We start from the raw sequence: 27,232 nt of genomic DNA, 5'->3' as shown, positions 1-27,232 counted from the left end.
AGATCCCCCCCTCGGCGTCGCGTCGCGTCGCCACCACGCGACGCGCCGCGCGCGGCCGGGCTGCTCCTCTCCTCTCCCACCCACACCACACAAAACGCAACGCGCCGCACGCTTCACCACCGCGCGCGCATCCGCGTATGATTTTTTCCCCCCTTTCCCCACAGCCACGAGAAGATCGAGATCAACACGAGCGCGCGCGCGCCGACGCCGACGCGGCGGCGAGGGCGCCGCAGCCCGCCCCCGCGGCGTGTGGCCGTGTGCCACCGTGCGCGCGGCGCGGCTTCGTGGTGGAGCGGGCAGAGCGCGCCGCGGCTTGCGGCAGCATCCATCCAGGTCTCGGATCATCATCCTCTCTTCGCAGCTTTTGATCGGGTTTGTCATGTTTTGATTCTTCAGACTTTCAGCGCCTGGCCTTTATATCACTTCTGCAGTTCCAAAAGTTCTGGTTTCTGTCTGAATTTCTGATTGCTGTTACCACACCAAAACTCTTCACCATCGAAGAGATATGAGATAATCACTTGCACAAAAAAAAATCACTTAAAAACTGCAGGAAAATAAACACAATTAACAACACCAGCACAGAGATATATGCAGAACCAAGAGGGGTTCTTCGGGTATTATTGATATTATTATTAGATAGCAGGGTAGCAAACCAACCAACCAAACGAACGAACGAACGAACTTATGAGGTTCATACATATACGATGTCTTTAGACCACACATTTATATGCTATTAGGTACTAAGAGAGTCTTCTTCCACCACTGCTATAGGGTGATTACTGATAAACCATCTAGTCTTGGCTCTCTTCTCTCAAATCCACAACTATGTGTTGTGATAAACAGATGAAAGGCTCAGGAGAACAAACTGAATTCTTGGGGGTGCCAGGCGACAGGAGTTCAGTATACTTGGGGTGCCTCCCTCAGGGCTACATTCAGGCTGCTTTCCACCGTTTGCCACCCAAGTCCAAAGTTGTTGCTTTGCATCATTGTGACAAATTCAGCATAATCGATTTGACCATCCTGAAAATTTACCAAAAAAAAAAGAACAAGAAAAACATAATTACTGATGAGATGTTCAGCAAGGAAGCAAAAATAATCTCAATGACACCTTTTCTGTTCTGAGAAAAACATAACTTGCTTTCCTATGTTACTAAGCAAATATAAGTATTCATCTTATGATAATTCAACAGTATATGCCAAATAATTGAGGCCCTTTTGAACATATGGGAAGTCTTCCCTCAGCTGTTCAGTTTATCCTCAAACAAAGAGGACAATAAGTTGGGGGTGAAAGCGCAAAAGTATGAAACCTCTAAACTATACATTTTTAAACAGCCTGTAAATAACATCATTATAGTTGTTCATATCGGATCCAGGTCTTCCACTGCAGAGGATCCAAATTGGTTCATATCTATTGCTGAAGGTAATACTGAAAGTGAAACATCATTTAGGACCAACTTCTACCACATACATGCTGCTATTCTATAACCAGTGCCATCAAATTCTTCACGAGTAGAACAATTAGCTACTGAACAGCAATAACTAATACTAGCACACTGATCTTATAGCTTGAAAAACAGTACAGAACTTACATTGTTTTGATCAACCTCCAGAATCATCTCTTCAAGGAAAGTATCTTCCATGTTACGTTCCATGCAAGCCTTTTGAAGCTTGTCAACTGTGATAAAACCACTTCCATCTTTGTCAAAGTATGTAAAGGCTGCCATCAAGTGTTTCTCACGTTCTATTTTATTAAGAGACACTGCTGCAGCAATAAACTCTTCCCAGTTGATGGTGGAGGTGGTGTCATCAGCCTGAAGTAGTACTCAAAAAGGTTAAAATATATAAAACAGTTCTGCAATGAAGACAGTATTTCATCACAGATGCATGACATACTCCATTTCAACTAAACCAATGGTTTAAGTAATCTTTTGACATGAATGTGTTGGCCCCGACTTTTCACACACATTCAAAACAATACAGAATTCTGAAAAGCAGCATGATCAAAAGGTTGACAAACAATATCCAGTCTATATACTACAGATACCATGTATATGGTTTAAGTGTGCTACAGTACATTTTGCATCGTATTTTGCAATAACAGTGACCACTTACTGCTTCCATTAAGTCGTTAATTTCAGTATCCTTGAACACTGAGCTGTATCTTTTCAGTCCCTTAAGCTCACCAAATGTAACCACACTTCTGTTTTTGGTGTCCATAGCCTTGAACATTTCTCTTAACCCAACAATCTCCTCTTCTGAAAGACGCTCAGCAATAATCTGGATGAACAGCAAGTAAGAAACATAGATTACTGCAATCTGTAATATTTTTAAATATGAGAAATAGATAGACATAATAGTTTAAGTAAAAATTGATGCCTTAATTAATCTCATCCTGATTCCTAGCATCTCCTACTTTTGTATCATAGCAATTTATGAAATTATATCTGGGTCAATTTAGAATAGTAAATTTAGGTGCACCATAAAAGTCTGTAACTCTCAACTTGGAAGCAATGCTGGAACAGGTACAATACCGACAAAAGATCTTCGTATATGATAACAATAAACAATTCACCAATGAAGAAAATATTACTGAGTCAGATTTAAAAACAATTTCAGTGCTGTCAAATTTTTAAGATCCTACGAGGAAAAATCTGAACTGCAGCAAATCAATTTGGCCATGATGGCATGATGTACACAAGGTAGCTTTGTTTTTATTCTTGTAGAAGTAGCTATGCTTCTGGAATTTAAAAAGGTTCACACTTCTGTTAGATTTAGTATTAAAGGACAGCAGTAATAGAATAATGATTTCCCTGGAAATTGTGAAAGCATTTAATGATGCTTCACCATGATGACAAAATGGAAACAAATAAATGACTTTTCTATGACAAGATGAAACGGTAAAAAAAAATATACCTGGAGAGACAATTTCTTTAACCTATTCATTGCAGAAAATTGCTTGAGACGAGGAAGTACACTTGGATCCAGAGCTCGATTAGTAGCCACTCCATTATCACATATCCATGGATGCTCTGAACATATAATAGAAAAACTGTAAGAAACTGCTCTTTGTTTACTCTTGAGATCTTACTATAGTTTCGGAACTTATGAAATTTCGTGGATAACAAAAACATTGGTCCAAAATTATTCTACGAGGTACTAAATTGAATAAAAGTGATACTAATGAACGAAATATTAAATATACTAACTTAGCACTTCATGGGCTTTCAAACGCTCTGATGGATAAGGGCAGAGCATCTTTTTTATAAGATCCTTTGCACTGTCAGATATCCTGGGCCACCGGTTTGATTTAAAATCAATACGTCCATCCAGTACTTTTTCATATATCCCGCTTTGTGTATCTAGTAAGAGTGAAAGAAGTCCTTTTAGCAATTCACTAAAACCAATGAAGCAGAATTTTGCAAATCTTGTCAAATCAATCACCTGCCCAAAATGGAGGAACACCAGTCAGCAATACATAGAGAATCACTCCAGCAGTCCATATATCAGCCTCTGGTCCATAACGCTTCTCCAATACCTCTGGAGCAATATAATATGGACTTCCCACTACCTCTCTGAAAACCTGACCTGATTTGTGGATAGATATGAATCAGTTAGGAAAAACAGCCAAAGGAAGCATAGATTGTATGCAAGAGTAAACAATTACATTATTATTTGTTTTTGTTAAAGCTGCATTATAAGGAACTACAACAAACTAATGTTTCCAAGACTAAATTACTGGTAGAAAATTTGATTGGGATTGTTTTTCTACTCTGCCATACTTTCACCTTACTCGCTCTTTGTACGGAACTATTTACATCATAACTAAATAAGTTAGCAGGATATCAAACAGCTGATTGCTAACATGACTAAATATAGAAACAACCCCATTGAATATACTTATTGACTCTGACATAATACCTGGTCTGAAGAACACAGATAGACCAAAGTCAATTGCTTTAACCGAGAATTCATCGTCTGCGTCCAGTAAGAGGAAATTTTCTGGCTTGAGATCCCGGTGCATCACTCCATGTGAATGGCATGTTTCTATGATGCCAACTATAATTTTTATAAGCTCTGCAGCCTTCCGTTCACTGTAATGACCTCGCTTCTGAATCTTGCTGAAGAGCTCACCACCTGCACAGAGCTCCATGACGATGTGCACGGCCTGCTCATCCTCATATGTGTCCTTGATTGTCACTATATTCTTCTGGCCCGAAAGATGGTGCATTATCTGGATTTCACGGCGCACGTCCTCGATATCTGACACACATCGGAGATTACTCTTTAAGATAGTCTTGCATGCATATTGACACCCTGTGCTAATCTCAGTGCAGAGGTATGTTTTCCCGAACTGTCCCTGTCCAAGCTCCCGGCCAAGAGTATAGAGCTCCCTTACATTTGGAGTCTTGTATCCAAGGACAGGGGACTTTAGGTTCAGCCCTTGCCGCAGAGCACCCGCTAAGCTGGCCCTTGACGAGCCCGAGTAGCAATCCTCAGTATCATTCCCATCAACGTACCGAGAAGCAAAACGGTCATTCTGAAACCGGTTGCTGTTCTGGTAATTGTTCCCATAGGTTCCATTTTGGCAAGAATTCCCCATTCCCACAAAAATGTATATCCTGCATGATACAATATGCAAGTTAGATATCTACAACACTTCACAGGGATCCGGAAAAGCCTGCTAAAAAGGAGAACTCCAGCTTAATTTAGTACTCATTCAGAACTTGTACTTATTGTAGTAATACAGTAAGAGTAGAGCAAGACCTTAGCCTAAAACTGGACACCCCAACAACCAGACTCTATGTTATCAAAACACAACCAATCGACAAGTAACTAATCACCTAAACAATTGTGATATTATCCAAAGTTTCGAGCTCTCCTAAGCTCCTACGAGCAGCAAATTCCCCAACCTTCTATAGCTCTATGCATCCTACACCCTCACCAAATTCAGTACAGTTTCCTCCAAAGGCATCTCCCTTTAAACCTTCCTACAGCTCACAATCCCCAACCCAAAGGCTCCCAGCACCAAAATCTCCACCAAAAATCTCCTCCTGGAAGAACCACTTCACTTCACCTCCTCCAATCCACCCAACCCCAAAGCCATGGCCAGCCAAAAACAAACGAAATCTAAATCGAGACGATGAACTCGCTACAAAATGTATATCCAAGCGAATCAAGAATCGCCAGGACGGGGCTCACCTGAAGCCGCTTCAGCCTCGATCGGAGGAGCAAGGGAGGCAAGGAGAGCCGGGGGGAGCGGCACAGGGACCGGAGCCGGATTCCCTGCCTCCCTAGGGGCTAAATTGCAAAATCGATAGGAGGAAAAAAATGGAGAGGAGAGCGCTGAGGAGACGGAGGTGGCAGGAGACCCCCCTTTTATACCCCCGGCCGGGGGAGGAGAGGGTGGTTGGTCGCGCCACGTCAGCAGGGCCTCGTGGGGGAGGGGGCTGGACGCATCAACGGCCAGGATTTGTCGATCGCGGATGATGGAAACGTTGATGAGCGGCTGGGATGTCATGGTGAGGAATTGAGGATACACTCATACACGCCATTTGGTAAGCTTTTTTTTTTTTGGGTTGCTGGAAGGCAATGGTGAAGTGGTGAACTGGTGATTGGTGTTTCTTGGGGAGTCAGGCGATGCTTAATATAAAGATGGTGATCTGCTACCGGGATTTTAGCCAGATGTGTCCGCGGCGTTGATGCGGTACAATGATGTGGCGTGGAGTGCGGGAGGATGCAGGGGTTCAACGACAAACCGAGTGTTACGTGGAAAGGTAAAAGGTTGTAACAGAACGGTAAAATGACAAATGCCTTTCTAAGCTGGATGCACTAATTTGGTATGTTTCGTGTTCTAATTACATCGCGACATAAAATAGCCAGGTTTCGGATACGTTATCGTTGCTTTTAGGTACGATAAAACATTTATGTAAAGAGAAGAAATCATTGCGTCACGGAAAAATAATGATGTGTCCTGATAAGAAATTTTGGTCCGTGGTATATTTGAACGGATGGTTCTAGATGTTTCAGTTAATTGATATAGCGTGAAAGTTTAATAAATTATATCTAATACGACAAGAAACCATTAACCTTACATAGGGTGTGGGGTTTTTCGTTATTTCAGCAGCTTAGTTACATCAAACCCTTTCTCAAATGTATAAAAGAAATGTCTCAAACTTATATAGTTAATGGCAATCACGTCTTAAGCTAGCTTTCTTTGGTATGGATAAATTTTAGGGTGAAGTATATTTTCAACCCTTAAACCTTGCTCGAAGTTAATTTATTTTTCGCCTTGAAAAAAAAACAGGTAAAAAAACACCCTATGATGTTATTTTAGATGTTTTATTGGAAATAGAGGTGGTTTACTAATTCATATGCTCGTATCGTGCAAAATTTGTCGATGTAAATGTTATTTAGGTAGGCCCATGACTATGGCTGTGTTTTTTAGCCTAAGTTCACAATTCACCTGCCTCGTTTTTCACGCTCATGTTTCCCAAATTGCTAAACAATGTGTTTTTTTAAAAGAAATACTATAGGAAAGTTGTTTTAAAAAATATATTAGTTCTTTTTTAAGTTTTTTATAGCTAATACTATCTAATCATGCATTAATCCATTGCATAGTTTTGCGTGTGGATAGGAGGGGTTCCCAACAAAAAAAAAGTACACACCTTATAAAATCTACCTAAATGGGGTTTCTGTAAGCGAAAAGACTTTCATAGAGAAAATCACCTTGAAATATATTATAGGGTTTCACATGTCCAGTTTTAAAAGTTGCAGGGGAAAAATAATCAATTTTATAGTTTAAAGTAAAAAAAACAGATTTGACCATAATTTTTACGGGAATGTAGAGGGAGTTATAGCCTACAGTATATGATGTGGGTTATTTTTGATTGATGCCAAAATGCGCCATATTGATTTTTTTGGTAGTTGAATAGTAAAAGTGATAGTTCGGTTTGAAGCCCAATGGTTAGTAGAACATTTTTTTAATAATACATAGCACAATCCTAAAACTTTATTCACCGTAATATAAAATTCTAACATGCTCATTTATATTGCCATCGTGATCGTACCAAAACATGCATATATGACGAGCATCACGATGACAGTGGATATCGCGATGTACGTACATGTACACTGCTGCCATCCATCGCCGTGAGCTTACGCTCACGGGGCCGATCGAAGTGACGCTAGCTAAGCTCCAGCTTGAGCAGCAGTGAGCGCGCGGCTTCATGCACCCTGCACAAGGCACCAAATTAGATCTGACATGCATTACACCATGCCGCCTGCCGACTGCCGTGTGTCACGCTGCATGCGAGATGGTACGTACTGGCTAGCTCGATCTCTTCGTTTCGTCGTCACTCGCGATAAAATATCGATCGTCTCCGCTGATTTCCGAACACCGTACGTACCCAAGCTTGGGTGAGCTCTCGCTAGCTTAGAGCAGATACAGTAGCAAATTATAAATCAACTATAATTATAAATCAACTATAAACTTCTAAAGGTGCAAGTGGGTTTACCCACGAATATGCTTATAGACAAAAATAGTGCGTAACCGCCGGTTTGACTAGCGGGTTAACTATGAATTTGACTTATAAATGGGTTTATAGTTCGATCCACTTATATATTTAGATGCGGCAAGCCGGACCGCAATGCGAAAACCCATAAATTATTATTTATTTAAACTCGCGGATCGGCCCGCTTGCACCCCTACTACTATAAACACATGTCGAAAAGATAAAAGAAGAGAGAAGAACAACGAGCTACAAATTTATAGCTAAACTATAACACAGACTCTAAAACGTAATGTGTGTATGATATGTGAGACCAGATATTAATTATATATTATGTATGTTTATAAGTAAATATTATATGAATTGACTATGGATAATTTAAATTAAAAGTAGTAGTTGTTGCCTATGTTCTTACAGTGTTTTGCATGTACTACCAGCTATATATAGCTATAGGTGAAGCGTCGATGTTACCATACCTGATTTCTGCTTGGTTAACTTAATTATGGCCTATGGGGCCCCGTTTCTTTCATTCATATGTGATTTAATTTTTGGAGGGTTAGGTGAAGTGTTGCGTTTTGTGTCCAATTCGTACCACAAGTCCACTACACACATGCATGCTTGTTGAAAAACATGAAGGTCGATTTACCACTAGCTAGTAGTACCATCTAGTTAAAAAATCTCGAAAAAGTAGGAGTACCATTTTTAATAACTCGACTATATATGAATTCTGTTTAATTGATATATAATACTACTAATCAATAACACGCCGTCACAACCATAAACATTAAGACAAAGTTAAACTAACTCTCACAAACATGCATGGCTAGCCATATATTACATTATCTCGTTCTTTAATTCTACATAATTTGTGCCGTCAATCCATCTATATTTTGACAACAAATATCTTTTAGGTTATCTAGCTAGCTAGAGATGTGGTTTTTAGTTACTGCACCATCACTCGTGTCGGCGGCGGCGGTGGTAGGTGGGTGAAGGAGGCAGGTGGTCAGGGCGTGTGGCGGGTGGGCGGAGGAGTAGGCGTCGACGGCGGGGAGGAGAAGGAGTAGGCCCGGCAGTGAGGATCTGCAGCGGAGTAGGAGGCAGTGGGGGTGTTGGCGGCGGTCACAGGTGGACGTCGACAGTGTCGCTGGCAGGAATCTGGAGCGAAGGAGGCAAGCGGGTGGAGGAGTCACCGACGGGGATGGGTAGGCGGAGGAGGAGTCGGAGTGCGCAATGGGTGGGTTACGCGACAGGTGGGAGGTCCAGGCTATTGGATATGACGATCTGATGGTTAATATTAAAGCAAGAATAATAGTGGGCTGTAAAAATGCTGAATGTTGAGGTGGATGATAGATGATAGAGATGAGAAGCGGGCTGTAAGCTTACAGCCGGCTTAGACACAGGAACTAAGAAAATCAGTGAGACAGACAGGTGGACCATATATTTATAGTGAAGAGCTAACCACTATATGAGTGAGCTGAGAGATAGGCTATAAAGATCTATACAGTCAGTAGCTGGCTATATTATTAGCCTTGCTCTTAGCATGTTTGTCAGATGTGTCTGCTATATCATGAACTAAGAAAATCAGTGAGACAGACAGGTGGACCATATATTTATAGTGAAGAGCTAACCACTATATGAGTGAGCTGAGAGATAGGCTATAAAGATCTATACAATCAGCAGCTGACTGTATTATTAGCCTTGCTCTTAGCATGTTTGTCAGATGTGTCTGCTATATAAAAATCGAGACCACTATTACAAATTTAAGTAGTAGAGATACAATTATAAAAACAAACCTGCCCCACCTTAGAAAAAAAAAACTTTCTGTGAAAAAGAACGAAACTACATGAGATTGAGGAGAAGATCATGTTTTGCCTTCTGCCCAGATCGTCACTACTTTAACCCTAAACAAATCTTTGGCGCATCTAAAAGGCAAAAACAAAAGACACAACTATGTGCTCAACACACTTGTTTTCCTACCCTACTAATTTAATGATTCCTCCTGTTGCATTTATCCATCCACGCAAGCAAGCTGCAGGTACTAACCATATGTAACTCCGAAAGCACCTGTGTTATACTAAGATAATTAAGGTTTAAAACTAACACAACTTGCTAGACACTACACGTACTACATGACAGTGAATCATTCTTTCATAGACAAGGTTAATATTATCGCTATGCGCTCTTGACAGTGAACATCATCCAACCCGAAGCTAAGGTTAATTGTCACCATGTGCTTCTTCAGTTCTCCTTTTCTGTGACGACCATGCATTATACTTTTTCTATCCATAAATCCATAATAAACTTGTCTCACTAGTTCAACCGGCTTATGTCAGATGAACCTGTCATCCAATTTAGTTGATTTCTACCGTTACTGTGTTCTAATGGGAAAATTGGATTGGCTACTTAATTTCTTGATTTTCGTTAGCATATTTTAAAATTGTTAAACTTTGCATTTTTTTAGAAAAATAAAGTAAATTTATTTATTTATTCAATTATTAATGCTTCATTTTGCGATTATTTTTCATTTTGCATGTGACTAATAAGCCGTTCTCATCCTCCGATTAGAACGTGAATAAAGTATGTTAGTACTTTCTTTAACATGGTCCATCAATAAACAGGAGGTAAATGCGATGATTTTTTAAAGCCAGAGGTAAATGATTTTTCAGAGTTTAGAGAGAGAGCAACACTTTGCACTGGCAGAAGAGTGGCCGTAGAGATTGCGTGCTGGCTGGGCCCCGCAATGGGCCCATGGGCCCACAAGCCGGGCAAAAACTTCGCACGAGGGACTCATGCAGAGCCGTTCATTCACTTTCACTGGGGCCCACCAGCTCGTCCGGTGCGTGAAAGCCTAGTGGGCGGCGTTCCGTGGACCGAGTACGGTACATGGGCCCAGTGTTGTGGTTGTACGGTCGGATCGGAGACCATCCCTAGCCCATACTGAATTCTGTATCTCCAAAAGTTTCTCAAATTCTCATCCAAATCAAGCCAAGTAGCCAACTGTTTCTTATATGTTGTCAAATTTCACCGCAAGTCACCTTACCGCATAAAATTTCTCAATGTGTTTGTACCTCATTTTGTTACCGCAATATATTTTTTCACTTCCCATTGTGAATAGGGCGAAAGGTAAATGTTTTTGTTAAACTTCTATAGGTTTGATTAAATTTATATAAAAAATTAGCAACATCTACAACACCAGATAAGTTTAACTAAATATAACATTGAATATATCTTAACAATATATTTACTATATTTTTATATAAACTTACTCTCTCCGTTTCATAATGTAAGTCATTCTATCATTGTCCATAATTCATATAAATATTAATGAATCTAGACATATAACATCCATATGAATATGGACAATACTAGAATGACTTACATTATAAAACGGAGGAAGTAGATAAATAAAAGTCAAAAGCGACTCATAACAAATGGAGTAGTACAAGACACTCAGAAGGGGATACGTACAGACATGCCGTAAATCAAAAGGAAAAAGTCCACTTAGACTCCCTTAATTATTCACCGAATCTAATTCGTGACCCTTAACTGTAAAACCGGATAGGATGACTCCTCGAATTATTGAAACCAGTGCAATTTGACTCCTCCAGCGGTTTTGGAGAGCGGTTTTGCTTACGTGGCGCTGATGTGGCAGTGCTAACCCGGTTTTCATTCTATGTGGTGCTTATGTGGCATTTAGAATTAAAAAAATATATGTGGGACCCATCTGTCATTCATACACAAAATATATCATGGGACCCACCGATATATGGGCCCACGTGTCATCCTTTTTCCTTCCCTTCTTCCTCCTCCTTCTCTCTCCCTTCTCTCTCTTCTCTCTCCCCCTTTTCTCTTCCCCCTTGGGAAGCATCGGTGGCGGCGGCGGCCGGGGGCTGGAGTGGCGACGGCAGCGTGCGGGCGAGGGCTGGAGCGGCGACGGCCGCGCCACCGCCTGCCCCGTCTCCAAGCAGGCTCGTCGCCGCTCCCCCTCTAGGCCCGGCCGGCGCTTGGATCCAGCGCGAACCCGGATGTTGGAAGCAAGCAGTAATTATGCATGTGCCACTTAATTGAATGTGCAAATGTAGATGAAATCGATTTTTTTTTGACTGAAATGAAATCGATTGTGAAAATGGATGAAGAAGCACACAAACCTGTGAGCTGCAGCTGCTGACGCAGCGGGCAATCCGGGAGCAGACAGTGGATCTCGACGATCTCCTCGAGCTCGTCGATGAGCAGCACCTCCTTCTGGCATTTGGTCGCCGGCCAGTGGCGGAGGAAGATGTCTCGAGCGACGGATGCTGCCGCAGTAGGAGAGCTGGCGGTGGTACGTGTGCACCCACCGCGTCCGGTGCAGCGGCAGCAGCACACGCGCCATGAACGCCCGGTGCTCCTCCTTGAGTGGCACGGCGAAGCCGTTGATGATGCTGCCGCAGATCTCGAGCAGCTCGCCGACGCCGCAGTGGCGCTCGGCCTCCTCCGGGGACGTGTCGTAGACGAACCGGAGTAGCGCGGCGGCCATGATGCGCTGCATAAACGCGCGCTCGACGGTGAGCTTGGAGTAGAGCTGGTGGTAGACGTACTTGAGGCGGTCGCGCTCGCGCGAGTCCTCGAAGGCGAAGAGCGCCACGAGGCCGGCGAGGAAGCTCCGATCGACGTGGTTGCGGAGCGTCCTGGCGTCCGCGGCGGTGAGCACGTCGTAGACGAGGTGGAGGTGCGGCCACGATCGACGGGAGCAGCACCATCACGGGGACCTCGTCGTCGAGCACGTCGGACGGCGGCGAGGGCGACGACGGGTAGGCGGACGGCGGCACTGCCCGGAGGCAGGAACAAGTTGGCGGCGACCATCTTGACCAGCGCCACCATCACCCGGTGGTCCAGCCCCTGCGGCGGCTGCTTCTTCCCGCTCGCCACGTCAGCGCCATGTGAGCAAAACTACCCTCTAAAATCGATGGAGGAGTCAAATTGCACTGGTTTTAATAATTCTGAGAGTCATCCTACCCGGTTTTACAGTTAAGGATGACGAACTAGATTTGGTGAACAATTAAGGGTGTCTAAGTGCACTTTTTCCTAAATCGAAATGACACAAATAAGCCCATCTACTTGTAAAGGCCCAAGGCCCATGTGGCCGTGCACCTACAACCAACCACGTCATCGATCCATACTCCCCCATTTCAAAACCAGAATCCACCGTCCATTCTCATCCAACGGTGGAGCACAACCCTCCCACGGATCGCGTCCCTCCTCCCCGTCGTCACAAGCCACGTCATCGATCCGCACCGATCCCCCACTACCCAATCCCACCCCTCCATTTCCAATCCAACGCTCCAAACCCAACACCCCACGGATCGCACCCCTCGCCTTCACCTCCTATAAATATCCGCACACCCCAAGTGTGTCTCTCCATCTAAACCAAAAAAATCCCCAAATCTCAAATCCTCCTCCGTCTCCAAGCTCTCGTCGTCGTCGTCAGACATGTCGGGCCGTGGCAAGGGAGGCAAGGGGCTGGGCAAGGGAGGCGCGAAGAGGCACAGGAAGGTGCTGCGCGACAACATCCAGGGGATCACGAAGCCCGCGATCCGGAGGCTGGCGAGGAGGGGCGGCGTGAAGCGCATCTCCGGGCTGATCTACGAGGAGACCCGCGGCGTGCTCAAGATCTTCCTCGAGAACGTCATCCGCGACGCCGTCACCTACACCGAGCACGCCCGCCGCAAGACCGTCACCGCCATGGACGTCGTCTACGCGCTCAAGCGCCAGGGCCGCACCCTCTACGGCTTCGGCGGCTGATTCCTTCCTTCCTTCCTTCCTGGTGGCGTGCGGGTGGTGGTGGTGGTGTAGGAGCTAGGGTTTCGATGGGATTCGGGGGGAATTTCTGCTTTGTGTTGGCTTCTGTGTAGCGACTCTTCTGTTTAAATGAATTCGATGAATCTGAACTGAAGATTTGGTTCCCCTGTGATTCCGTCATTTTATATTTCTGTTTCCTGTGATGTGAATTTGTGCGAAGTTCGTGAAACTGCCTTTCGGATGAAACGAATTTTGTTTTCGTGGAAGTTCAGATTGGTTGTGCATTTAATATTTGGGGAAATTTGTAGTCTGCCAAGTATGTGTAATCAGCGTGTGGAGTTGAAAAATGTTGGTATAGAGAACACAATAGGTCAGAAGACGACGCGGCGTGAGTCGTGACAATGCGGTCGCCTGGAGTGCTGGACCATGGCGAACCTGTACAGTACAGCTTTGGTGGGTACAGTACAGCACACGCTATACGGGGTGCGACACGGCCATTTCTGCCTTCAACCGTCCCAATCTTTTTATTTCGAAGTAAAAACCGCTTCTCACGGTTTATCGAAATATGTCTGAACCAAAAAAAACCAATGAATTTCAGTCAACATCATACAGAAACTGGCTCATACCAATTGGTTTTCACAAATCAAGTACTAACGGTTTCACAAAAATCTCATACCAATTGGTTTTCACAAATCAAGTACTAACGGTTTCACAAAAATCTACCATTTTTCACGAAATTCCATCGGTTCTATGAACATGCTCATCACCCACCGGCATTCTACCTGCATATTGTTTTCTTTTTTCAAACACAGCAGCACGCACACTTGTCATTACAATTGCACATAGGAGTACTACTCAGCATTTCCATAGACTGAATAGTCGTATGTTGAGATTACTGTCACCGTTATTGAAAAAATAAATGAAGTTACCTTAAAAAATAAACGAAACAATAAAAATAATTTATGAATAGTTTTTCAACCTGTTAGCAGTTTAGAAGCTAATATTGAGAAATGTAATTGATATACACTTAAAAACCTCAAAATCAACTTAAAATTGACTTTCAAAACTTAAATTTACCGCTGATAACACCAGAATTCAAATATGGGTAAAGGCATCTGGATTTGACCATCTCAAATTGTTTATCAGGATTCTCCCTAAACGAAGCAGGAGGGAACAGCAGTGATTAATGGAACAGAAGTCATCCATCCATCCACTGATCCCCACCTTCTCTCTCCCCGAAGCAATCGAAATCGGCGCGGTGTGAAACCAACCACGCCGGTGGATCCACGGCGGCGCGCGCACCCCCGCCACCGACGATTGCCGGCGACGCGCCGACGCCGGGAGGGAGGGAGGGAGGGAGGGAGGGAGACCCCGCACCTGCCGCTTGCCGCTCCGCTGTTCCCATCCCGCTCCCACCTCGCCGCCCGCCTCCCCCCACCAACCTCTCCTCTCCCCTACTTCTCGCTTCCGCTCCACGCCTCGCTGCCTGCCGCTCCACCGATCGCTCGCTCGCTTCCCGCGATCTCGCCTCCGAGAGCAGATCTGGTGGCGGGGCGTCGGGCCCCGTCGGCCGATGGTTTCCGCCGCGGCGCAGGCGGGCGTGGTCGCCGCGTGCGTCGTGCTGTTCGTCCCCATGGGGCTCGCCGGGTGGCACCTCAGCCGGAACAAGGTGCTCTTCTTCTCCGGGGCGCTGTTCGTCTCGCTCGCCGTCGGGGTACACCTCTCGCCTTACCTCCCTTCCCTCCCGCACCTCCTCCTCGCCGCATCCTTCCACCCCCATCCCATCTCGTCGTCGTCGTCGTCTTCGGCCGCCTCCTCCTCGTGCGTGCCTCTCCTGCACCGCGTGTCATGGGCGGACGCGGGTGGGGAATCGGGCGTCGGTAGGGCGTGGGCGTGGCCGCCGTCGCTGGCGTCGACCTGCGGCCTCGCGCGGCTGTCGCGGGACGACGCGTCGCTGCTGCTGAATGGGTCGTGGGTGATGGTGGCCGGGGACTCGCAGGCGAGGTTGCTGGTGCTCGCGCTGCTCCGCCTCCTGCTCGACCCGGCCGCCGCGGCGGCCGCGGAGCCGGAGCTGTTCCGCCGCCACAGCGACTACCGCGCCACCGTCCCTGCGAGGGGGATCTCCGTCGATTTCGTCTGGGCGCCCTTCGAGAGCAACCTCACGCGGCTGCTCCACGAGGATCTCCGCCTCGCGCCGCGCACACCGGACGTGCTCGTCCTCGGATCCGGCCTCTGGCACATGCTCCACGTCACGGACGCCGCTCGCTACGGCGACGCATTGGCGTCCGTCGTCGATGCGGCGAAGTCGCTCCGGTCGCCGCTCCCCGTGCCGCCGCCGCACATGTTCTGGCTCGGCCTGCCGCTGCTGGTGAACCACATGCTCAACACTGATGCCAAGAAAGTACACATGAACGACACCATTCTGCAAGCCTACGACCTTGAGGTCGAGCAGAGGGGGCTCTTGCAGCGCGACGGTGGCCCGTTCCTACTGCTTGATGTAGGAAAGCTCTCCCGGGGGTGTGGGCAGCAATGCACGGCTGATGGAATGCATTATGACGGCGATGTGTATGATGCGGTCTTGCACATCATGCTCAATGCATTGGTGATCGAGTCACAACAGAGGATTTGATTGATTGGGTTCTTGAAGCAGGTGTGTTCTCACACCCTGTTCTTTTGGTCCAGTATAATACAGGGGTAAGTAGGAATTGTTGTGAATTAGGGGTGTTCTTTTGATCGCTTCAACATTTTGGTCGCTTGCCAGAATCCATAGTTGGATTCCTCAACCTTAGAATGTAATTTAAGGGAATCTTAGAACAACACTCTTTTTCTCCTTTTCTTTTTGGGCTAAATGGCAAGCCGAGCTGTTGTGTTGTATACTGTTTCTAGGTAACAACTGAAAATGATGATTCGAAAATGTAGGAGAGGAAACATTCTGGAATGCTAAAAACTAGTCATCCTTTTTGTTTGCAGCTGGAGATATTCTGTGTTACAAACACACAAATGTTTTCTGAATCATGTCTATTGCTGCTATGACATGTTCAGTGTTTCTTTTTGGTCCATGAAACCTTCAAATTTATGGTTTGTATAAGTCTAGGATGCATATAAAATGCAAAATTGAACCATAACTGTACTGCTATCCTTTGTCAACATAGTTCTTTCCAATGGGCACAATTGCATCACTTCATAGCAATAATTATGCTGCATAAGGATAGTGGTTGAGTAAGTTGTAGTATCTGCACGATTCTCTAGCTATATATAATACTTGCATACGGGTCATGGATGCATCATGTATAATTGAGCACACAGTTAGAAATTTACAAATACAGCGACATAATAGTAAAGAAGATTATGCCAAAAATGCAAAAGTTGTTTCAATGCATTATATGCAGTAGCTCTATGCTCAGTCACATTGACACTTTCTGTGCAATTGGAACCACGACTTTGTGTTAGCTTCATTTAGTATTTCACACTCCATTGCACTCCCCATGAGGTGGTTTTCTTTACAAACTTTTAATCAACTTTAGATTAAAAGTTCTGAAAGATATCCTACAAACAGGGCTTATCGTTGTTCGTTTATAACACTATTACAGTAGTCTGTGTTTTTATTTTTCACACTACAAACTAGTGCAAATAAAACTTTTATGGCCTAATGGCAATCTCTCCCTCTGAGCATATCTGCTAGCTGAACTCACTTTGCTCAACCTTGCAGTAAAGGTAATCGATGTTTGCCTGAACTTCTAAAGGCTGATTGTTTGTCACTTTGATCTGTGTAACTTTATGGTACAGTAAATGGCCCCATTCATAGAAAAGAAGAATGCACCGTACACCCTAAACGAAGCAGAAGGGAACCACTCTTTTTTTTTTTGGTCTAAATGACAAGCCCAGCTGAGTATATCTTTTCTAGATCACAACTAAAAATGGTGATTCCAAAATGTAGCTAAGGATATATTGTGGAATGTTAAGTACTAGTCATCGTTTTGGCTTGCAACTGGAGGTATTCTCTCTGTTACACACACATAAATGTTTTCTGAATTATTTGTATTTCTGCCATGACATGTTTAGTGTTTCTTTCTGGTCCACGTAACCTTCAAGTTTCTTATTTGGATAAGTTCGAGATGGATAGAAAATGCCAGATTGAAGCTTAACTGTACTACTATCCTTTGTCAACATATTTCTTACCAATGGGCATCTTAGAACAACACTGCCTTTTTTATTTTTCTTTTTGGGCTAAATGGCAAGCCGAGCTGGTGTGTTGTATACTGTTTCTAGGCAACAACTGAAAACAGTGATTCCAAAATGTCGGAGAGGGAAGATTATGGAATGCTAAGAACTAGTCATCCTTTTTTGTTTGCAGCTGGAGATATTCTGTGTTATAAACACACAAATGTTTTCTGAATCATGTCTATTGCTGCTATGACATGCTTAACGTTTCTTTTTGGTCCACTGAACATTCAAATTTCTGGCTTGTATAAGTCTAGGATGTATATAAAATGCAAAATTGAAGCTTAACTGTACTACTATCCTTTTTCAACATAGTTGTTCTACCAATGGGCACAATTGCATCACTTCATAGCAATAACTATGCTGCATAAGGATAGTGATTGAGTAAGATGTAATATCTGTGTGATTCTCTAGCTATATCTAATACTTGCATACAGGTCACAGATGCATCATGTATAGTTGAGCACACAGTTAGAAATTTACAAATACAATGACAGAAAGAAGATTATGCCAAAAATGCAAATGTTGTTTCAATGCATTATACTATAGCTCTATGCTTAGTCACATTGATACTTTCTGTGCAATTGGAACTGTGACATTTTGTTAGCTTCGTTTAGTATTTCACACTTCATTGCACACCCTGTGAGTTGGTTTTCTTTACAAACTGTTAATCAACTTTAGATGGAAGTTCTGGAACATCTCCTATAGAGAAGGACAAATTGTGTGGGCTTGTTGTTGGTTTATTAGACCATTAGAGTAGTCTGTGTTTTCATTTTTCAAACTACAAACCAGTGAAAATAAAACTTCTATGGGCCAAGGCTGTCCCTCTGAGCATATCTGTTAGTGGAACTCACTTCTCTTAAGGCTGATTGTTTGCCACTTTAATCTGTGCAATTGTATGGTACAGTAAGTGTTAATCGCAAGCATGGCATATTTTATTGGCACTCTTATTCAGTGAATCTGTTAACCAAATTTTTAGATCCTTATGTTTGAGTTACCATGCTCCTTTTGCACATTTGATAGTATTTATGATTAAAATTGATCAACTTTCTTTCCATTTTGTTAAACCTGCAGCACTATACTGTTCATATATTGTTCTTCTTTTGAGTCTTGTTGAAAGGGGAATTTCTCAGAGCAAGAAAGGATAAACTCATTAAACCCTGTTTTGCATTGCCTCTTCTTTAGTTTTTTTTTTTTTAAAAAAACTTTAGGTCTGATGTCCTCATGAGAATGTCAACAGAGATAAACTACAGTGTACATCCATGACTGCTTCACAATCCTTGTGTTAAAATTGTTAGTTCCATTTGTCTAGTTGACTACTTCCATTTGTCTAGTTGACTACATTTACTTGATTAATTAGCACAAGTTGGGCAGTGTGAAGCGGCTTTCTGTGGAAGAAGTTTGTCAGAGAATTCAAGGTGGCATTGTCAAACGTATCCTCATATTACTGTTAAGATTTCCACTTGTCATATTTGTTCTAGCCGTTCAGTATTGCATGGTTAAATATCTTAACAAAGTCTCCTGACAATATGCGAATATGCTGTGAACAGATATGTCTTACAATTATGTTTCAACTTTTTTTTAAAACCATTTGTATGCTTGACCTGCTTGATTTTGAAGGTCTTTCTGGGTGTTATGGTTGAGCAGAATAAGCAGTTGGATTCTGAAGCTGTTAAAATGTGCCAATTGAGTTTGAGGTACGAAGTCATGTTTCTGTGTGCCCTCTACTGTACCGGTATGGTAACTTATACAAAACCACATGACATTATATTAGGACATTATTTCTGCCACAATGATCTATATGATGAACCATTTCAACGGGGAATGAAAACGAACTCCAGATCAGCACTGGGTATTATTTGCATTGACATGAAACTGATACAAGCACATAGGTTCAGGAAGGAAAATGCTGGACACTAAGGAGCAGAGCACAACATATGCCGCAGCACATGCCATGCCACCTAGCTGCGTTATTCTGGCAACACACACACACAAACACCTGACATATATATTGATGCTTGAACTGAACAGCAAAGCTAATGCAGGAGGTGCTTCCAGAAAGAAGCGGCAGCCGTTCGTTCATTCATCAGGTGAGGGAGCTGCAGTCTGCAGGCTTGAAGGAGAGGGTCTCCTCCTTGAGGTCGAAGAGGACATGGACGTTCTCCTGCTGCAAGCTTCCCAAGATGCTCGCTCCTTCAAGCTCACCGGTCAAGTTGAGACTTGCCGAGCTCCCGATCGTCAGGCACACCGTGCCGTTCCCACTGGCGAGCAGATAGTTCGCCGGCGGCACGGTTAATGCCGCGCCGCCGTCGAACGTGAACACGAGTTCCGGCGCATCTCCAGCCACTGCTTTCGGGAAGCAGAGGTCGTAAGGCTTCGGCGGCGAAGCCACCGGCTGAACGCCGACGGCGGCCGTCAGCGCCTTCTTCAGGGCCTTGTACGCGCCGTCCGCCAGGTAGCTCGCCCGCGAGACGGTGTCGAGCAGGACGGTGCTGCCGCTGCTCGACGCTGCCTGGAGCGGCGCGCCGCCGGTTTTTATCCCTGCCAGCTTGACCATGTAGTACGGGTTCGAGCCGTTGTCGGAAGAGCCAGCTGAGGTCTTGATGACGAACGGCGTCGAGCTGTTCTTGCCGCCGGCGAGCTGCTTCGCGGTGGCGCCGAGGAACAGCGCGCCGCTGCTCTTCCCGGCCAGGCAGTATGAGAACGCCGTGACGTTCATCTGGGTGACGAGCGACCACGGCGTCCTCCCTAGCCCGACGATCCCAGAGGGCCCGCCTATGGTCTTGAGGCGTTTGTCAGTCATCACGACGCAGCCGAAGCCGAGGGTCTCCTTGGCCGCCCCGATGGCGAAGGTGTCGGTGCCGGCCTTGCCGCCCGTGTCGCCGGCCTTGGTGGGCGCCTCGTAGATGCACACGTCGCTGGTGCAGTTGCGGCTGCTCTCCGGGATGGACTCGCAGAGGTGGGAGCCGCACGGCAGCCCACGGAAGGTGGACGACTTGGTCGGGTCGAACAGCGGCAGGTCCTGCTCGAAGCAGGGCTGGCACGGCGTGCACTGCGTCCAGACGAGCTCGCCGGTGAGGTCGACGACCGCCGACACGGGCTGCGGCGGCGTGCCGATGGTGAAGTTGGCGACGTAGAGCCCCTGGGACGACAGGTAGATGGGCACGGCCACTGCGCCTCCGGCCGCCGGCGGTGTCGCGTCGACGCCGGCGAGGAGGCGGCCGCGCGTGGCCTGCTCCGAGAGCGAGCACGCCGTCACAGAGATGAAGCACAGCACGAACAGTGTTGCCACTGGCCTTCCCATGGTTACTTCGACAGGGAAGGATTAGCTACCGTGATTATGTTCTTCCTCAAGATCACACGATCGGTGGTAGTGAATAGTGATTATATAGGGGCTATAGCTGGTTCATGCAATGACCAGGACCAATTAAGATTTAAGACAGACAATGACACTGTAATTACTGGCCACTTTTTAGTCATCATCTCCATCAGTTTGAATATTCATGAACTCAAAATGGGATTCAGTAGCGTTTGTTAGATATCTGATCATGGTGCTAGATATAGGAAATTGTCAGAAACCACTCAAATGGTAGCTTCAATCCTGAACTGATACATCAATCTAACGTCACTTATGCAATAAGGATATATTTTTTTTAAAAAAAGTGAACCTTCTAATAGAAATTTTAAAAATAAACCTCTAATAGTTTTTCCAAAAATCAACGGTGTGGCAAATATGGTGTTGGTACCACGCCACAGCCATTGTCGAGGCTTATATTATGCGTGGTGTATATAGTGCCAGAGTGGTATCGTTTAGGCGAAAAAAAGAGAGTGATGTGTCACAAAAGTTAAATTTCGATAGTAAGTTGCTGGAATATTTCCAAACCATAATTGGAAAAGGTTAAAAATACTCGTAGCAACTCATAAATTTATAACGAAACTCAACTCGTGGGAGCTGGCCGGTTAACCAGCTTGTTTTTCTTAAAAATTACATGGTTGAGATTTGTGTTTGTTAGCAACTCAAGTTGAACAGTTCTGATTATAGAGAAATTAACAAATGAAAGGAGCGTTCAATTCTATCATTTTTAGACTAGTAATCGACCATCTACAACTACAACGCACAGTTTCCCAATTTTTATATAATAAAAATTTAAATTTGTTGAGGTTGGTTGATTTATTGAGCATTTTTTTACCGATCCCAACAAAAAGTTCAGTTAGGACATGCGCAATGTTTATCTCGCATGTTGGTAATAACATGGGCCTAGTGATCAGTGGTAGTAGTTGTGATCGGACTCCAGTGAATACAAATACTCATCGCGAACACCAGATCCCGCCGTTTATGTTCTGCTTCCTCTTAATTCCTTTGCCTCTTTTCCAACTGTTGTATTCTTAATTCTTATCACCCTGCCCATTTCATTTAGTCAGCGCCCTTGTCAGCCTATAGGGGCCAAATCAACACAAGAACAATACTCTTATATGGCAAAATAGAAGAACGATCAAGCGCAGGTGAAACCATGTATTACTTGCACCAATATAAGAGGATTTCTTTGGAACACACAAATTTTATAAAATCTCGTAGGCAATTTATACCAAAACGCTCTAAAATTCTTCCAGTGTAAAGCAGGTGTGAAACCGATACACTATAGAGTTTCATCCAGAAAAATGCTTACTTTTTTTAATATATTAGACAGTTGACTTTTAGACATATGTTTCAATATTTATCTTATTAAAAAAAATAAGTAATTAACATTTATTTCTTAAAATTATTTTATCATGAAAGATACTTTTAAGCATAATTTATATCTTTTAAATTCATATAACAATTTAAATTAAGACAAATAATCAAAATATTCTTGCGAAAGAGCCTGTAACCTAGTGATTACAAGAGCTTCAGTAGCACCTGAGGTTCTGGGTTTGACTCCCCATGAGAGCGAATTTTCTAGGATTTAACGGCGTTGTGTTTTCAATGGTATCATAGGGGTAGGGTTTGCGTGCGTGTGTTCATAGGGGTGAGTGCGCATGCGTTGTAAGTGTACATGTAATTCTAAAAAAAAAATCAAAATATTCTCAAAACTGAATGGTGTCGTGTATTAATGAACAGAGAAACTTAATGGAGTACTGGACAATGCTACACTGGAGAGCAAAAATAAGCATGCCGCAGCTCATTCCGACTGGCACTGGCAGCGTTATTCTGACAATAAGCATGAATATATGGCCAATTTGAACAGCAAAGCTAACTACTGTTACTAGCTAAAAACTTTTTAGGTAATGAGATAGAATCCCGGCCCTTACTCAAAGGCTACAGTTAATTATTACATCAATTCAACGAGACATGAAAACACAAGATCTAATAAAAACAGGAGCACACACCGATTACTAAAGCAGTCACAGCATAAAAAGTCCACAAAAGCACACACCAACTATTACTAGCTAAGCACACGAACTTCTTCCTGAGAGAAGAAGCAGCAGCAGCCATTGATTAGGAGAGTGAGCTGCAATCCGCTGGTTCGAAGGAGAGCGTCTCCTTGTCGAGGTCGAAGAGGAAGTGGATGTTCTCCTGATGCAATCTTCCCAGGATGCTCAGCTCCGTCGTCAGGTTCAGCATCGCCGAGCTCATCATGGCGAGGCACACCGTGCCGTTCCCGGCGTCGTACATGTACTTCGACGGCGGCACCGTCAACGCGGCGGCGCCCTGGAACGTGAGCACGACGTCCGGCAACGGCAAGCTGCTGTTGGCCCCCGCCGCCGCAGCTGCTTTCGGGAAGCAGAGATCGAACGGTTTCGTCGGCGTCGCCATCGGCGCCGCGCCGACGGCGACCGTCACCGCCTTCTTGATGGCCTGGAACGCGGCGTCGACCAGGAAGCTCACCCCAAAGATGGTGTCGACCAGGACGACGCTGCCGTTCGGAGGCGGCGCGATTATCACGTCGCCGAATTTGATCCCTTCCAGATGGATCATGTAATCGGAGGAGTCGTCGGAGGTGTTGACGAGCGGCGTCGTGGCGGCGCTCTTGCCGCCGGCGAGCTTCGCGGAGGCGCCGAGGAGCAGCGCGCTCTTCTTCCCGGCCGCGCCGTGCGGCGCGAGGCAGTAGGAGAACGCCGTGGCGTTCATCTGCCCGACGAGCGACCACGGCGTCCTCCCTAGCCCGACGACCCCGGAAGCTCCCAGCAGTTGCTTGATGTTGCTGTCCATGGCGCACCCGAAGGCGAGGCTCGCCGTGGCCGTCCCGATGGCGAAGGTGTCGGTGCCGCCGATCCCGGACGTGTCCCCGAACATGGTTTCCACCTCGTAGCTGCACACGCCGTCGCCGGAGCAGGTGCTCGCCGGGACGGACTCGCACAGGGCCGTGCCGCACGGCTCCGGCCGGTAGGTGGACGACGCGGACCGGTTGAACAGGGGAAGATCCTGCTTGAAGCAGCGGCGGCACGGCGAGCACTGCGTCCAGACGAACTCCCCGGCGAGGTGGATGATCGCCGACGCCGGCTGCGGCGGCGTGCCGATGGTGAGGTTCGCCATGTAGAGCGGCTGGGACCAGTAGATCGGCACGACGCCGCCGCCGCCTCCTGCCACCGCCGCGTCGGCGAGGAGGCGGCCGCGCATGTTGGCACGCTCTACACCTCGCCGGAGGCCGCCGCCGTGCGCGCGCGCGAGCGAACACGCCGCCGAGCACATCACGAGCACTAGTGTTGCCACTAGCCTTCCCATGATTATTATGACTACTGTTAGTTAGCTAATGAGAGGATTAGTGACCGTGATTATCTTCCTCTTCCCCAAATCACACTATACAAATCGAGACTCGAGGCATGGGCTTATATAAGAACAAGGAGTCCAGGACTAAGGCCCTGTTTGGGGAGCTTCTTCTGCTAGAAACTGCCCCAAACAGTCCACAGCTTCTGAGAATATGTAGTTACATATTCTGAAAAATAAACTAAGAAGCCAAAAGCTGGAGAATCTGGGTTTTAGTGCTTTTCCAGATTCTCAGAAACTGGCTACCAAATATCTGCTTCTCAGAATTTAAAGCTCCCCAAATAGGCTCTAAGTCACCATGAGTCAGGGTTCACGAAACTGATGGGTTTAACCTTAAACTGATCAATTTTTATGAGATCGCTGGTTATCAGTTTGTCGTTATTAGCATGTTTTTATACCGTACTGATTGAAAGTCGTCAATTTTTTTAGGTTTTCGATAAACCAATGAAAAACGATTTTCACTTTGTAAACGAAAAGGTAAACCTTCTCAAGAGGCATTAACACTGTAATTACGAGCCACTTGAGCCTTCATGGTGTCATCCTCTCCATTTCAATATTCATTGACGTTCATGGAGCTACCTTGGATATTCCTCAGAAACCAGCGAAACTGCGTGCCATTGAGACGAAATTAAGCTTCAACTCTGCACATATCTATCGTTCAACCGTCACTGATGTTGGTCTTGGTAAGGATATAATTTATTTATTTCTACCCTTCCTGTTGTGGAAATTTAGGAGTAAGGGAAATCTCTAAGACTTACTACCTCTGTTTTTAAGAGATAACGCCGTTGACTTTTTTTTAACATGATTGACCATTCGTCTTATTAAAAAATTATGTAATTATAATTTATTTTATTGCGAATTTTTTTATCACTTAAATTACTTTAAATATGGTTTATATCTTACACCTTATGTAAGATAGAGTGATGGGGATTCTTTGCGCTACTGCACGTCTGCACGCCACTGACAAGTGGAGCCGGCTTCTCCAATCAGTCACTGTACTTTTGGTGGGGTGTGTGTTTAGACTAGATAAAGGATTTGATAAAGTTGAGGATCTATTGGTACTCACCCATCCCATTTTAAGCGGATTGGGATCCTCTGACATAAAGGCAGAGGAATATAGTGGCTGACATGTAGACCCCCACCGCTCTCGGGCCCACTTGTCAGTGACCACGTCGGGGGTGACCTTATGTTAGAGGATCCCGCTTCATTATACTCATGAGTTTATATGTCCAATTTTGATCGATCGTTTTATTTGAATTTTTTTATGATTAATATTTTTATTGTTATTAGATGATAAAATATAAATAGTAATTTACACATGACTTATGTTTTTTATTTTTTTTTAAAATTAAATAATACGGATGATTAAAATTGAACACGGAAACTTATGGTTGTACTTAAAATGGCATGGAGGGAGTATTTTTTTATTTTTTATTGGTATGTATTAAGGATGGGTGAAAATAAAGTTATTTTCGGACAGATATAGTACTCCACTTATGAGGATATTTTTAAAATACTACAAAAATATTGAAAAAAATTACACTATTACAGTAGTCGTTTTTCAAACTAAAAACTGGTGCAAATAAAACTTCTATGCGCTATGGCAATCGCTCACTCTTGAGCATATCTGTTAGTTGAACTCACTTTGCTCAACCTTGCGGTAAAGGTAACCCATCTCTGCGTGAACCCTGAAGGCTGATTATTTGTCACTTTGATCCGTGCAATTTTTTTATGGTACAGTAATAAGCAAGCTTGACATACTTTTACTAGCACTCTTTTTTGAGTGAATCTGTTCATTTACTTTTTAGATCCTTGTGTTAGAATTGTTGAACCACTATCCTTTTGCCCATATGGTATTTTCACATGTCTGCAGTATGATTAAAATTGATCAAATTTCTTGGCATTTTGCTAAAACCTGGGCACTATAAAGCGTACATATTCTTCTTTCGAGTCTTCTTGAAAGGAAAATTTCTCCGAGCAACAAAGGTACTCCCTCTGGCCACAATTATAGTGGATAATGGCGCCTTGGTTTGTCCATGATTCAGGGGATTTTGGTTATCCAGTACAGCAGAGATCAAGTCACTGTCCTTAGATGCTCTTTTTCCTGCCAAAAGCAATAGTTTACTCCAAATAAGTACATTCTGCAGCTTATTTAATGTGCCAATGTGTACTTCCACATATTACTAGATGCATTTTTTTCTCTTCCTTAATGAGTGCCAAATAGGGAATAATCTCTTATAATCCTGGACGGAGGGAGTACCATGTTTCACAATGCCTCTGCTCCTGTACTTTTAAGTCTGATGTCGCCATGATAATTTTATGTTTATTTGTGATCACTCTCCATGCTACATATATGTGATTATTTACCTCGAGTAGGGCAGTGTGATGCGGCTTTTGTGGAAGTTCTTTGTCTGAGCATCCATGCACCAGTGCATGGGTGTTTCAGAATGCAAGGTGTCTTTGTCAAACATATCCTTATGTTGCTGTTAAGATTTCCAGTTGTCATATTTGTTCTTACCGTGCAGTAGTCATAAGGCAAGATTATATATCTTAAACAAAGTCTCCTGACAATATGCGAAAATGCCGTGAAAAGATGTCTTACAAGTTACAATTGTGTTTCAATTTTTTTAGACCATGTGGTACTTGACCTGCTTGATTTTAAAGGTTTGATTACTGATTTCTGTGTGTTAGGGTTGACTGCGGTAATAATCATTTTTTTGTTTGTTTCTGAAGCTGTTAATATGTATCACCACTTGAAATTGAGGTATGAAGCCATACTCTGTATGCACTCCACTGGTATGGTATGTTTACTTTTACAGAACAGCATTCATAGCATTATTTCTGCCACAGGAAACTATGCTAGACAAAATGAATCCATTTGATGAACCATTAGACACATGAACTCCAGATCAGGACTGGATATTGTCTGCACTCACATTCACATATAACTGACATCATATCAGCCTATGATGACAAGCAC

General features: G+C 44.5%; 5 protein-coding genes, 1 long non-coding RNA gene and 1 pseudogene across 7 annotated transcripts; 3 read left to right on the top strand and 4 right to left on the bottom strand.

The window, feature by feature from the left end:
* The first annotated feature begins 121 nt into the window (after window positions 1-121).
* LOC136353731 (uncharacterized) lies at window positions 122-10,575 on the top strand. 2 transcript variants are annotated; one of them, XR_010737132.1, is made up of 2 exons: window positions 122-333; window positions 10,175-10,575. It is a non-coding gene; the product is annotated as an uncharacterized lncRNA (long non-coding RNA). The 2 variants fall into 2 exon arrangements; XR_010737131.1 differs by having other exon boundaries at window positions 10,127-10,575.
* Window positions 586-5,347, bottom strand: CPK23 (calcium-dependent protein kinase 23-like). The gene is made up of 8 exons (NM_001404298.1): window positions 5,200-5,347; window positions 3,919-4,619; window positions 3,442-3,585; window positions 3,207-3,359; window positions 2,914-3,029; window positions 2,113-2,277; window positions 1,590-1,811; window positions 586-1,020 (listed from the first exon to the last, which is right to left on the bottom strand). The coding sequence occupies exons 2-8, from the start codon at window positions 4,598-4,600 to the stop codon at window positions 898-900; spliced, it is 1,605 nt and encodes a 534-aa protein (NP_001391227.1). The 5' UTR covers window positions 4,601-4,619; window positions 5,200-5,347; the 3' UTR covers window positions 586-897.
* Window positions 10,576-11,355: 780 nt separating the features above from the next.
* Window positions 11,356-12,247, bottom strand: LOC107279113 (serine/threonine protein phosphatase 2A 57 kDa regulatory subunit B' beta isoform-like; annotated as a pseudogene).
* Window positions 12,248-12,947: 700 nt separating this feature from the next.
* Window positions 12,948-13,451, top strand: LOC4349248 (histone H4). The gene has a single exon (XM_015758969.3). The coding sequence runs from the start codon at window positions 12,978-12,980 to the stop codon at window positions 13,287-13,289; it is 312 nt and encodes a 103-aa protein (XP_015614455.1). The 5' UTR covers window positions 12,948-12,977; the 3' UTR covers window positions 13,290-13,451.
* Window positions 13,452-14,474: 1,023 nt separating this feature from the next.
* LOC9269470 (protein ALTERED XYLOGLUCAN 9) lies at window positions 14,475-16,255 on the top strand. Its single transcript, XM_015758968.3, has one exon. The coding sequence runs from the start codon at window positions 14,860-14,862 to the stop codon at window positions 15,913-15,915; it is 1,056 nt and encodes a 351-aa protein (XP_015614454.1). The 5' UTR covers window positions 14,475-14,859; the 3' UTR covers window positions 15,916-16,255.
* LOC107279218 (aspartic proteinase nepenthesin-1-like) lies at window positions 15,338-20,811 on the bottom strand. The gene has a single exon (XM_066304938.1). It carries the CDS (start codon window positions 20,809-20,811, stop codon window positions 19,594-19,596), a length of 1,218 nt encoding a protein of 405 aa, XP_066161035.1. The 3' UTR covers window positions 15,338-19,593.
* A 1,912-nt stretch (window positions 20,812-22,723) lies between these two features.
* LOC107276470 (aspartic proteinase nepenthesin-1) lies at window positions 22,724-24,281 on the bottom strand. The gene has a single exon (XM_015758488.3). It carries the CDS (start codon window positions 24,208-24,210, stop codon window positions 22,984-22,986), a length of 1,227 nt encoding a protein of 408 aa, XP_015613974.1. The 5' UTR covers window positions 24,211-24,281; the 3' UTR covers window positions 22,724-22,983.
* Between the last annotated feature and the right edge of the window lie 2,951 nt (window positions 24,282-27,232).

This window comes from Oryza sativa, chromosome 10 (assembly GCF_034140825.1).
Source record: "Oryza sativa Japonica Group chromosome 10, ASM3414082v1".
Taxonomy (NCBI): Eukaryota; Viridiplantae; Streptophyta; class Magnoliopsida; order Poales; family Poaceae; genus Oryza; species Oryza sativa.
Note: the sequence above shows the minus strand (reverse complement) of the source record. Positions and strands in the feature narration are given on the sequence as shown.

Excerpts from the sequence above, each read along its gene's own strand:
- CPK23 (NM_001404298.1), bottom strand. The coding sequence starts at position 4,600 with ATGGGGAATTCTTGCCAAAATGGAACCTATGGGAACAATTACCAGAAC. Across the intron at positions 3,030-3,206 it reads GAAAGCCCATGAAGTGCTAA|AGCATCCATGGATATGTGAT; the intron begins GTTAGTATATTT and ends TTATATGTTCAG. Across the intron at positions 1,812-2,112 it reads TTAACGACTTAATGGAAGCA|GCTGATGACACCACCTCCAC; the intron begins GTAAGTGGTCAC and ends GTACTACTTCAG.
- LOC4349248 (XM_015758969.3), top strand. The coding sequence starts at position 12,978 with ATGTCGGGCCGTGGCAAGGGAGGCAAGGGGCTGGGCAAGGGAGGCGCG.
- LOC9269470 (XM_015758968.3), top strand. The coding sequence starts at position 14,860 with ATGGTTTCCGCCGCGGCGCAGGCGGGCGTGGTCGCCGCGTGCGTCGTG.
- LOC107279218 (XM_066304938.1), bottom strand. The coding sequence starts at position 20,811 with ATGGGAAGGCCAGTGGCAACACTGTTCGTGCTGTGCTTCATCTCTGTG.
- LOC107276470 (XM_015758488.3), bottom strand. The coding sequence starts at position 24,210 with ATGGGAAGGCTAGTGGCAACACTAGTGCTCGTGATGTGCTCGGCGGCG.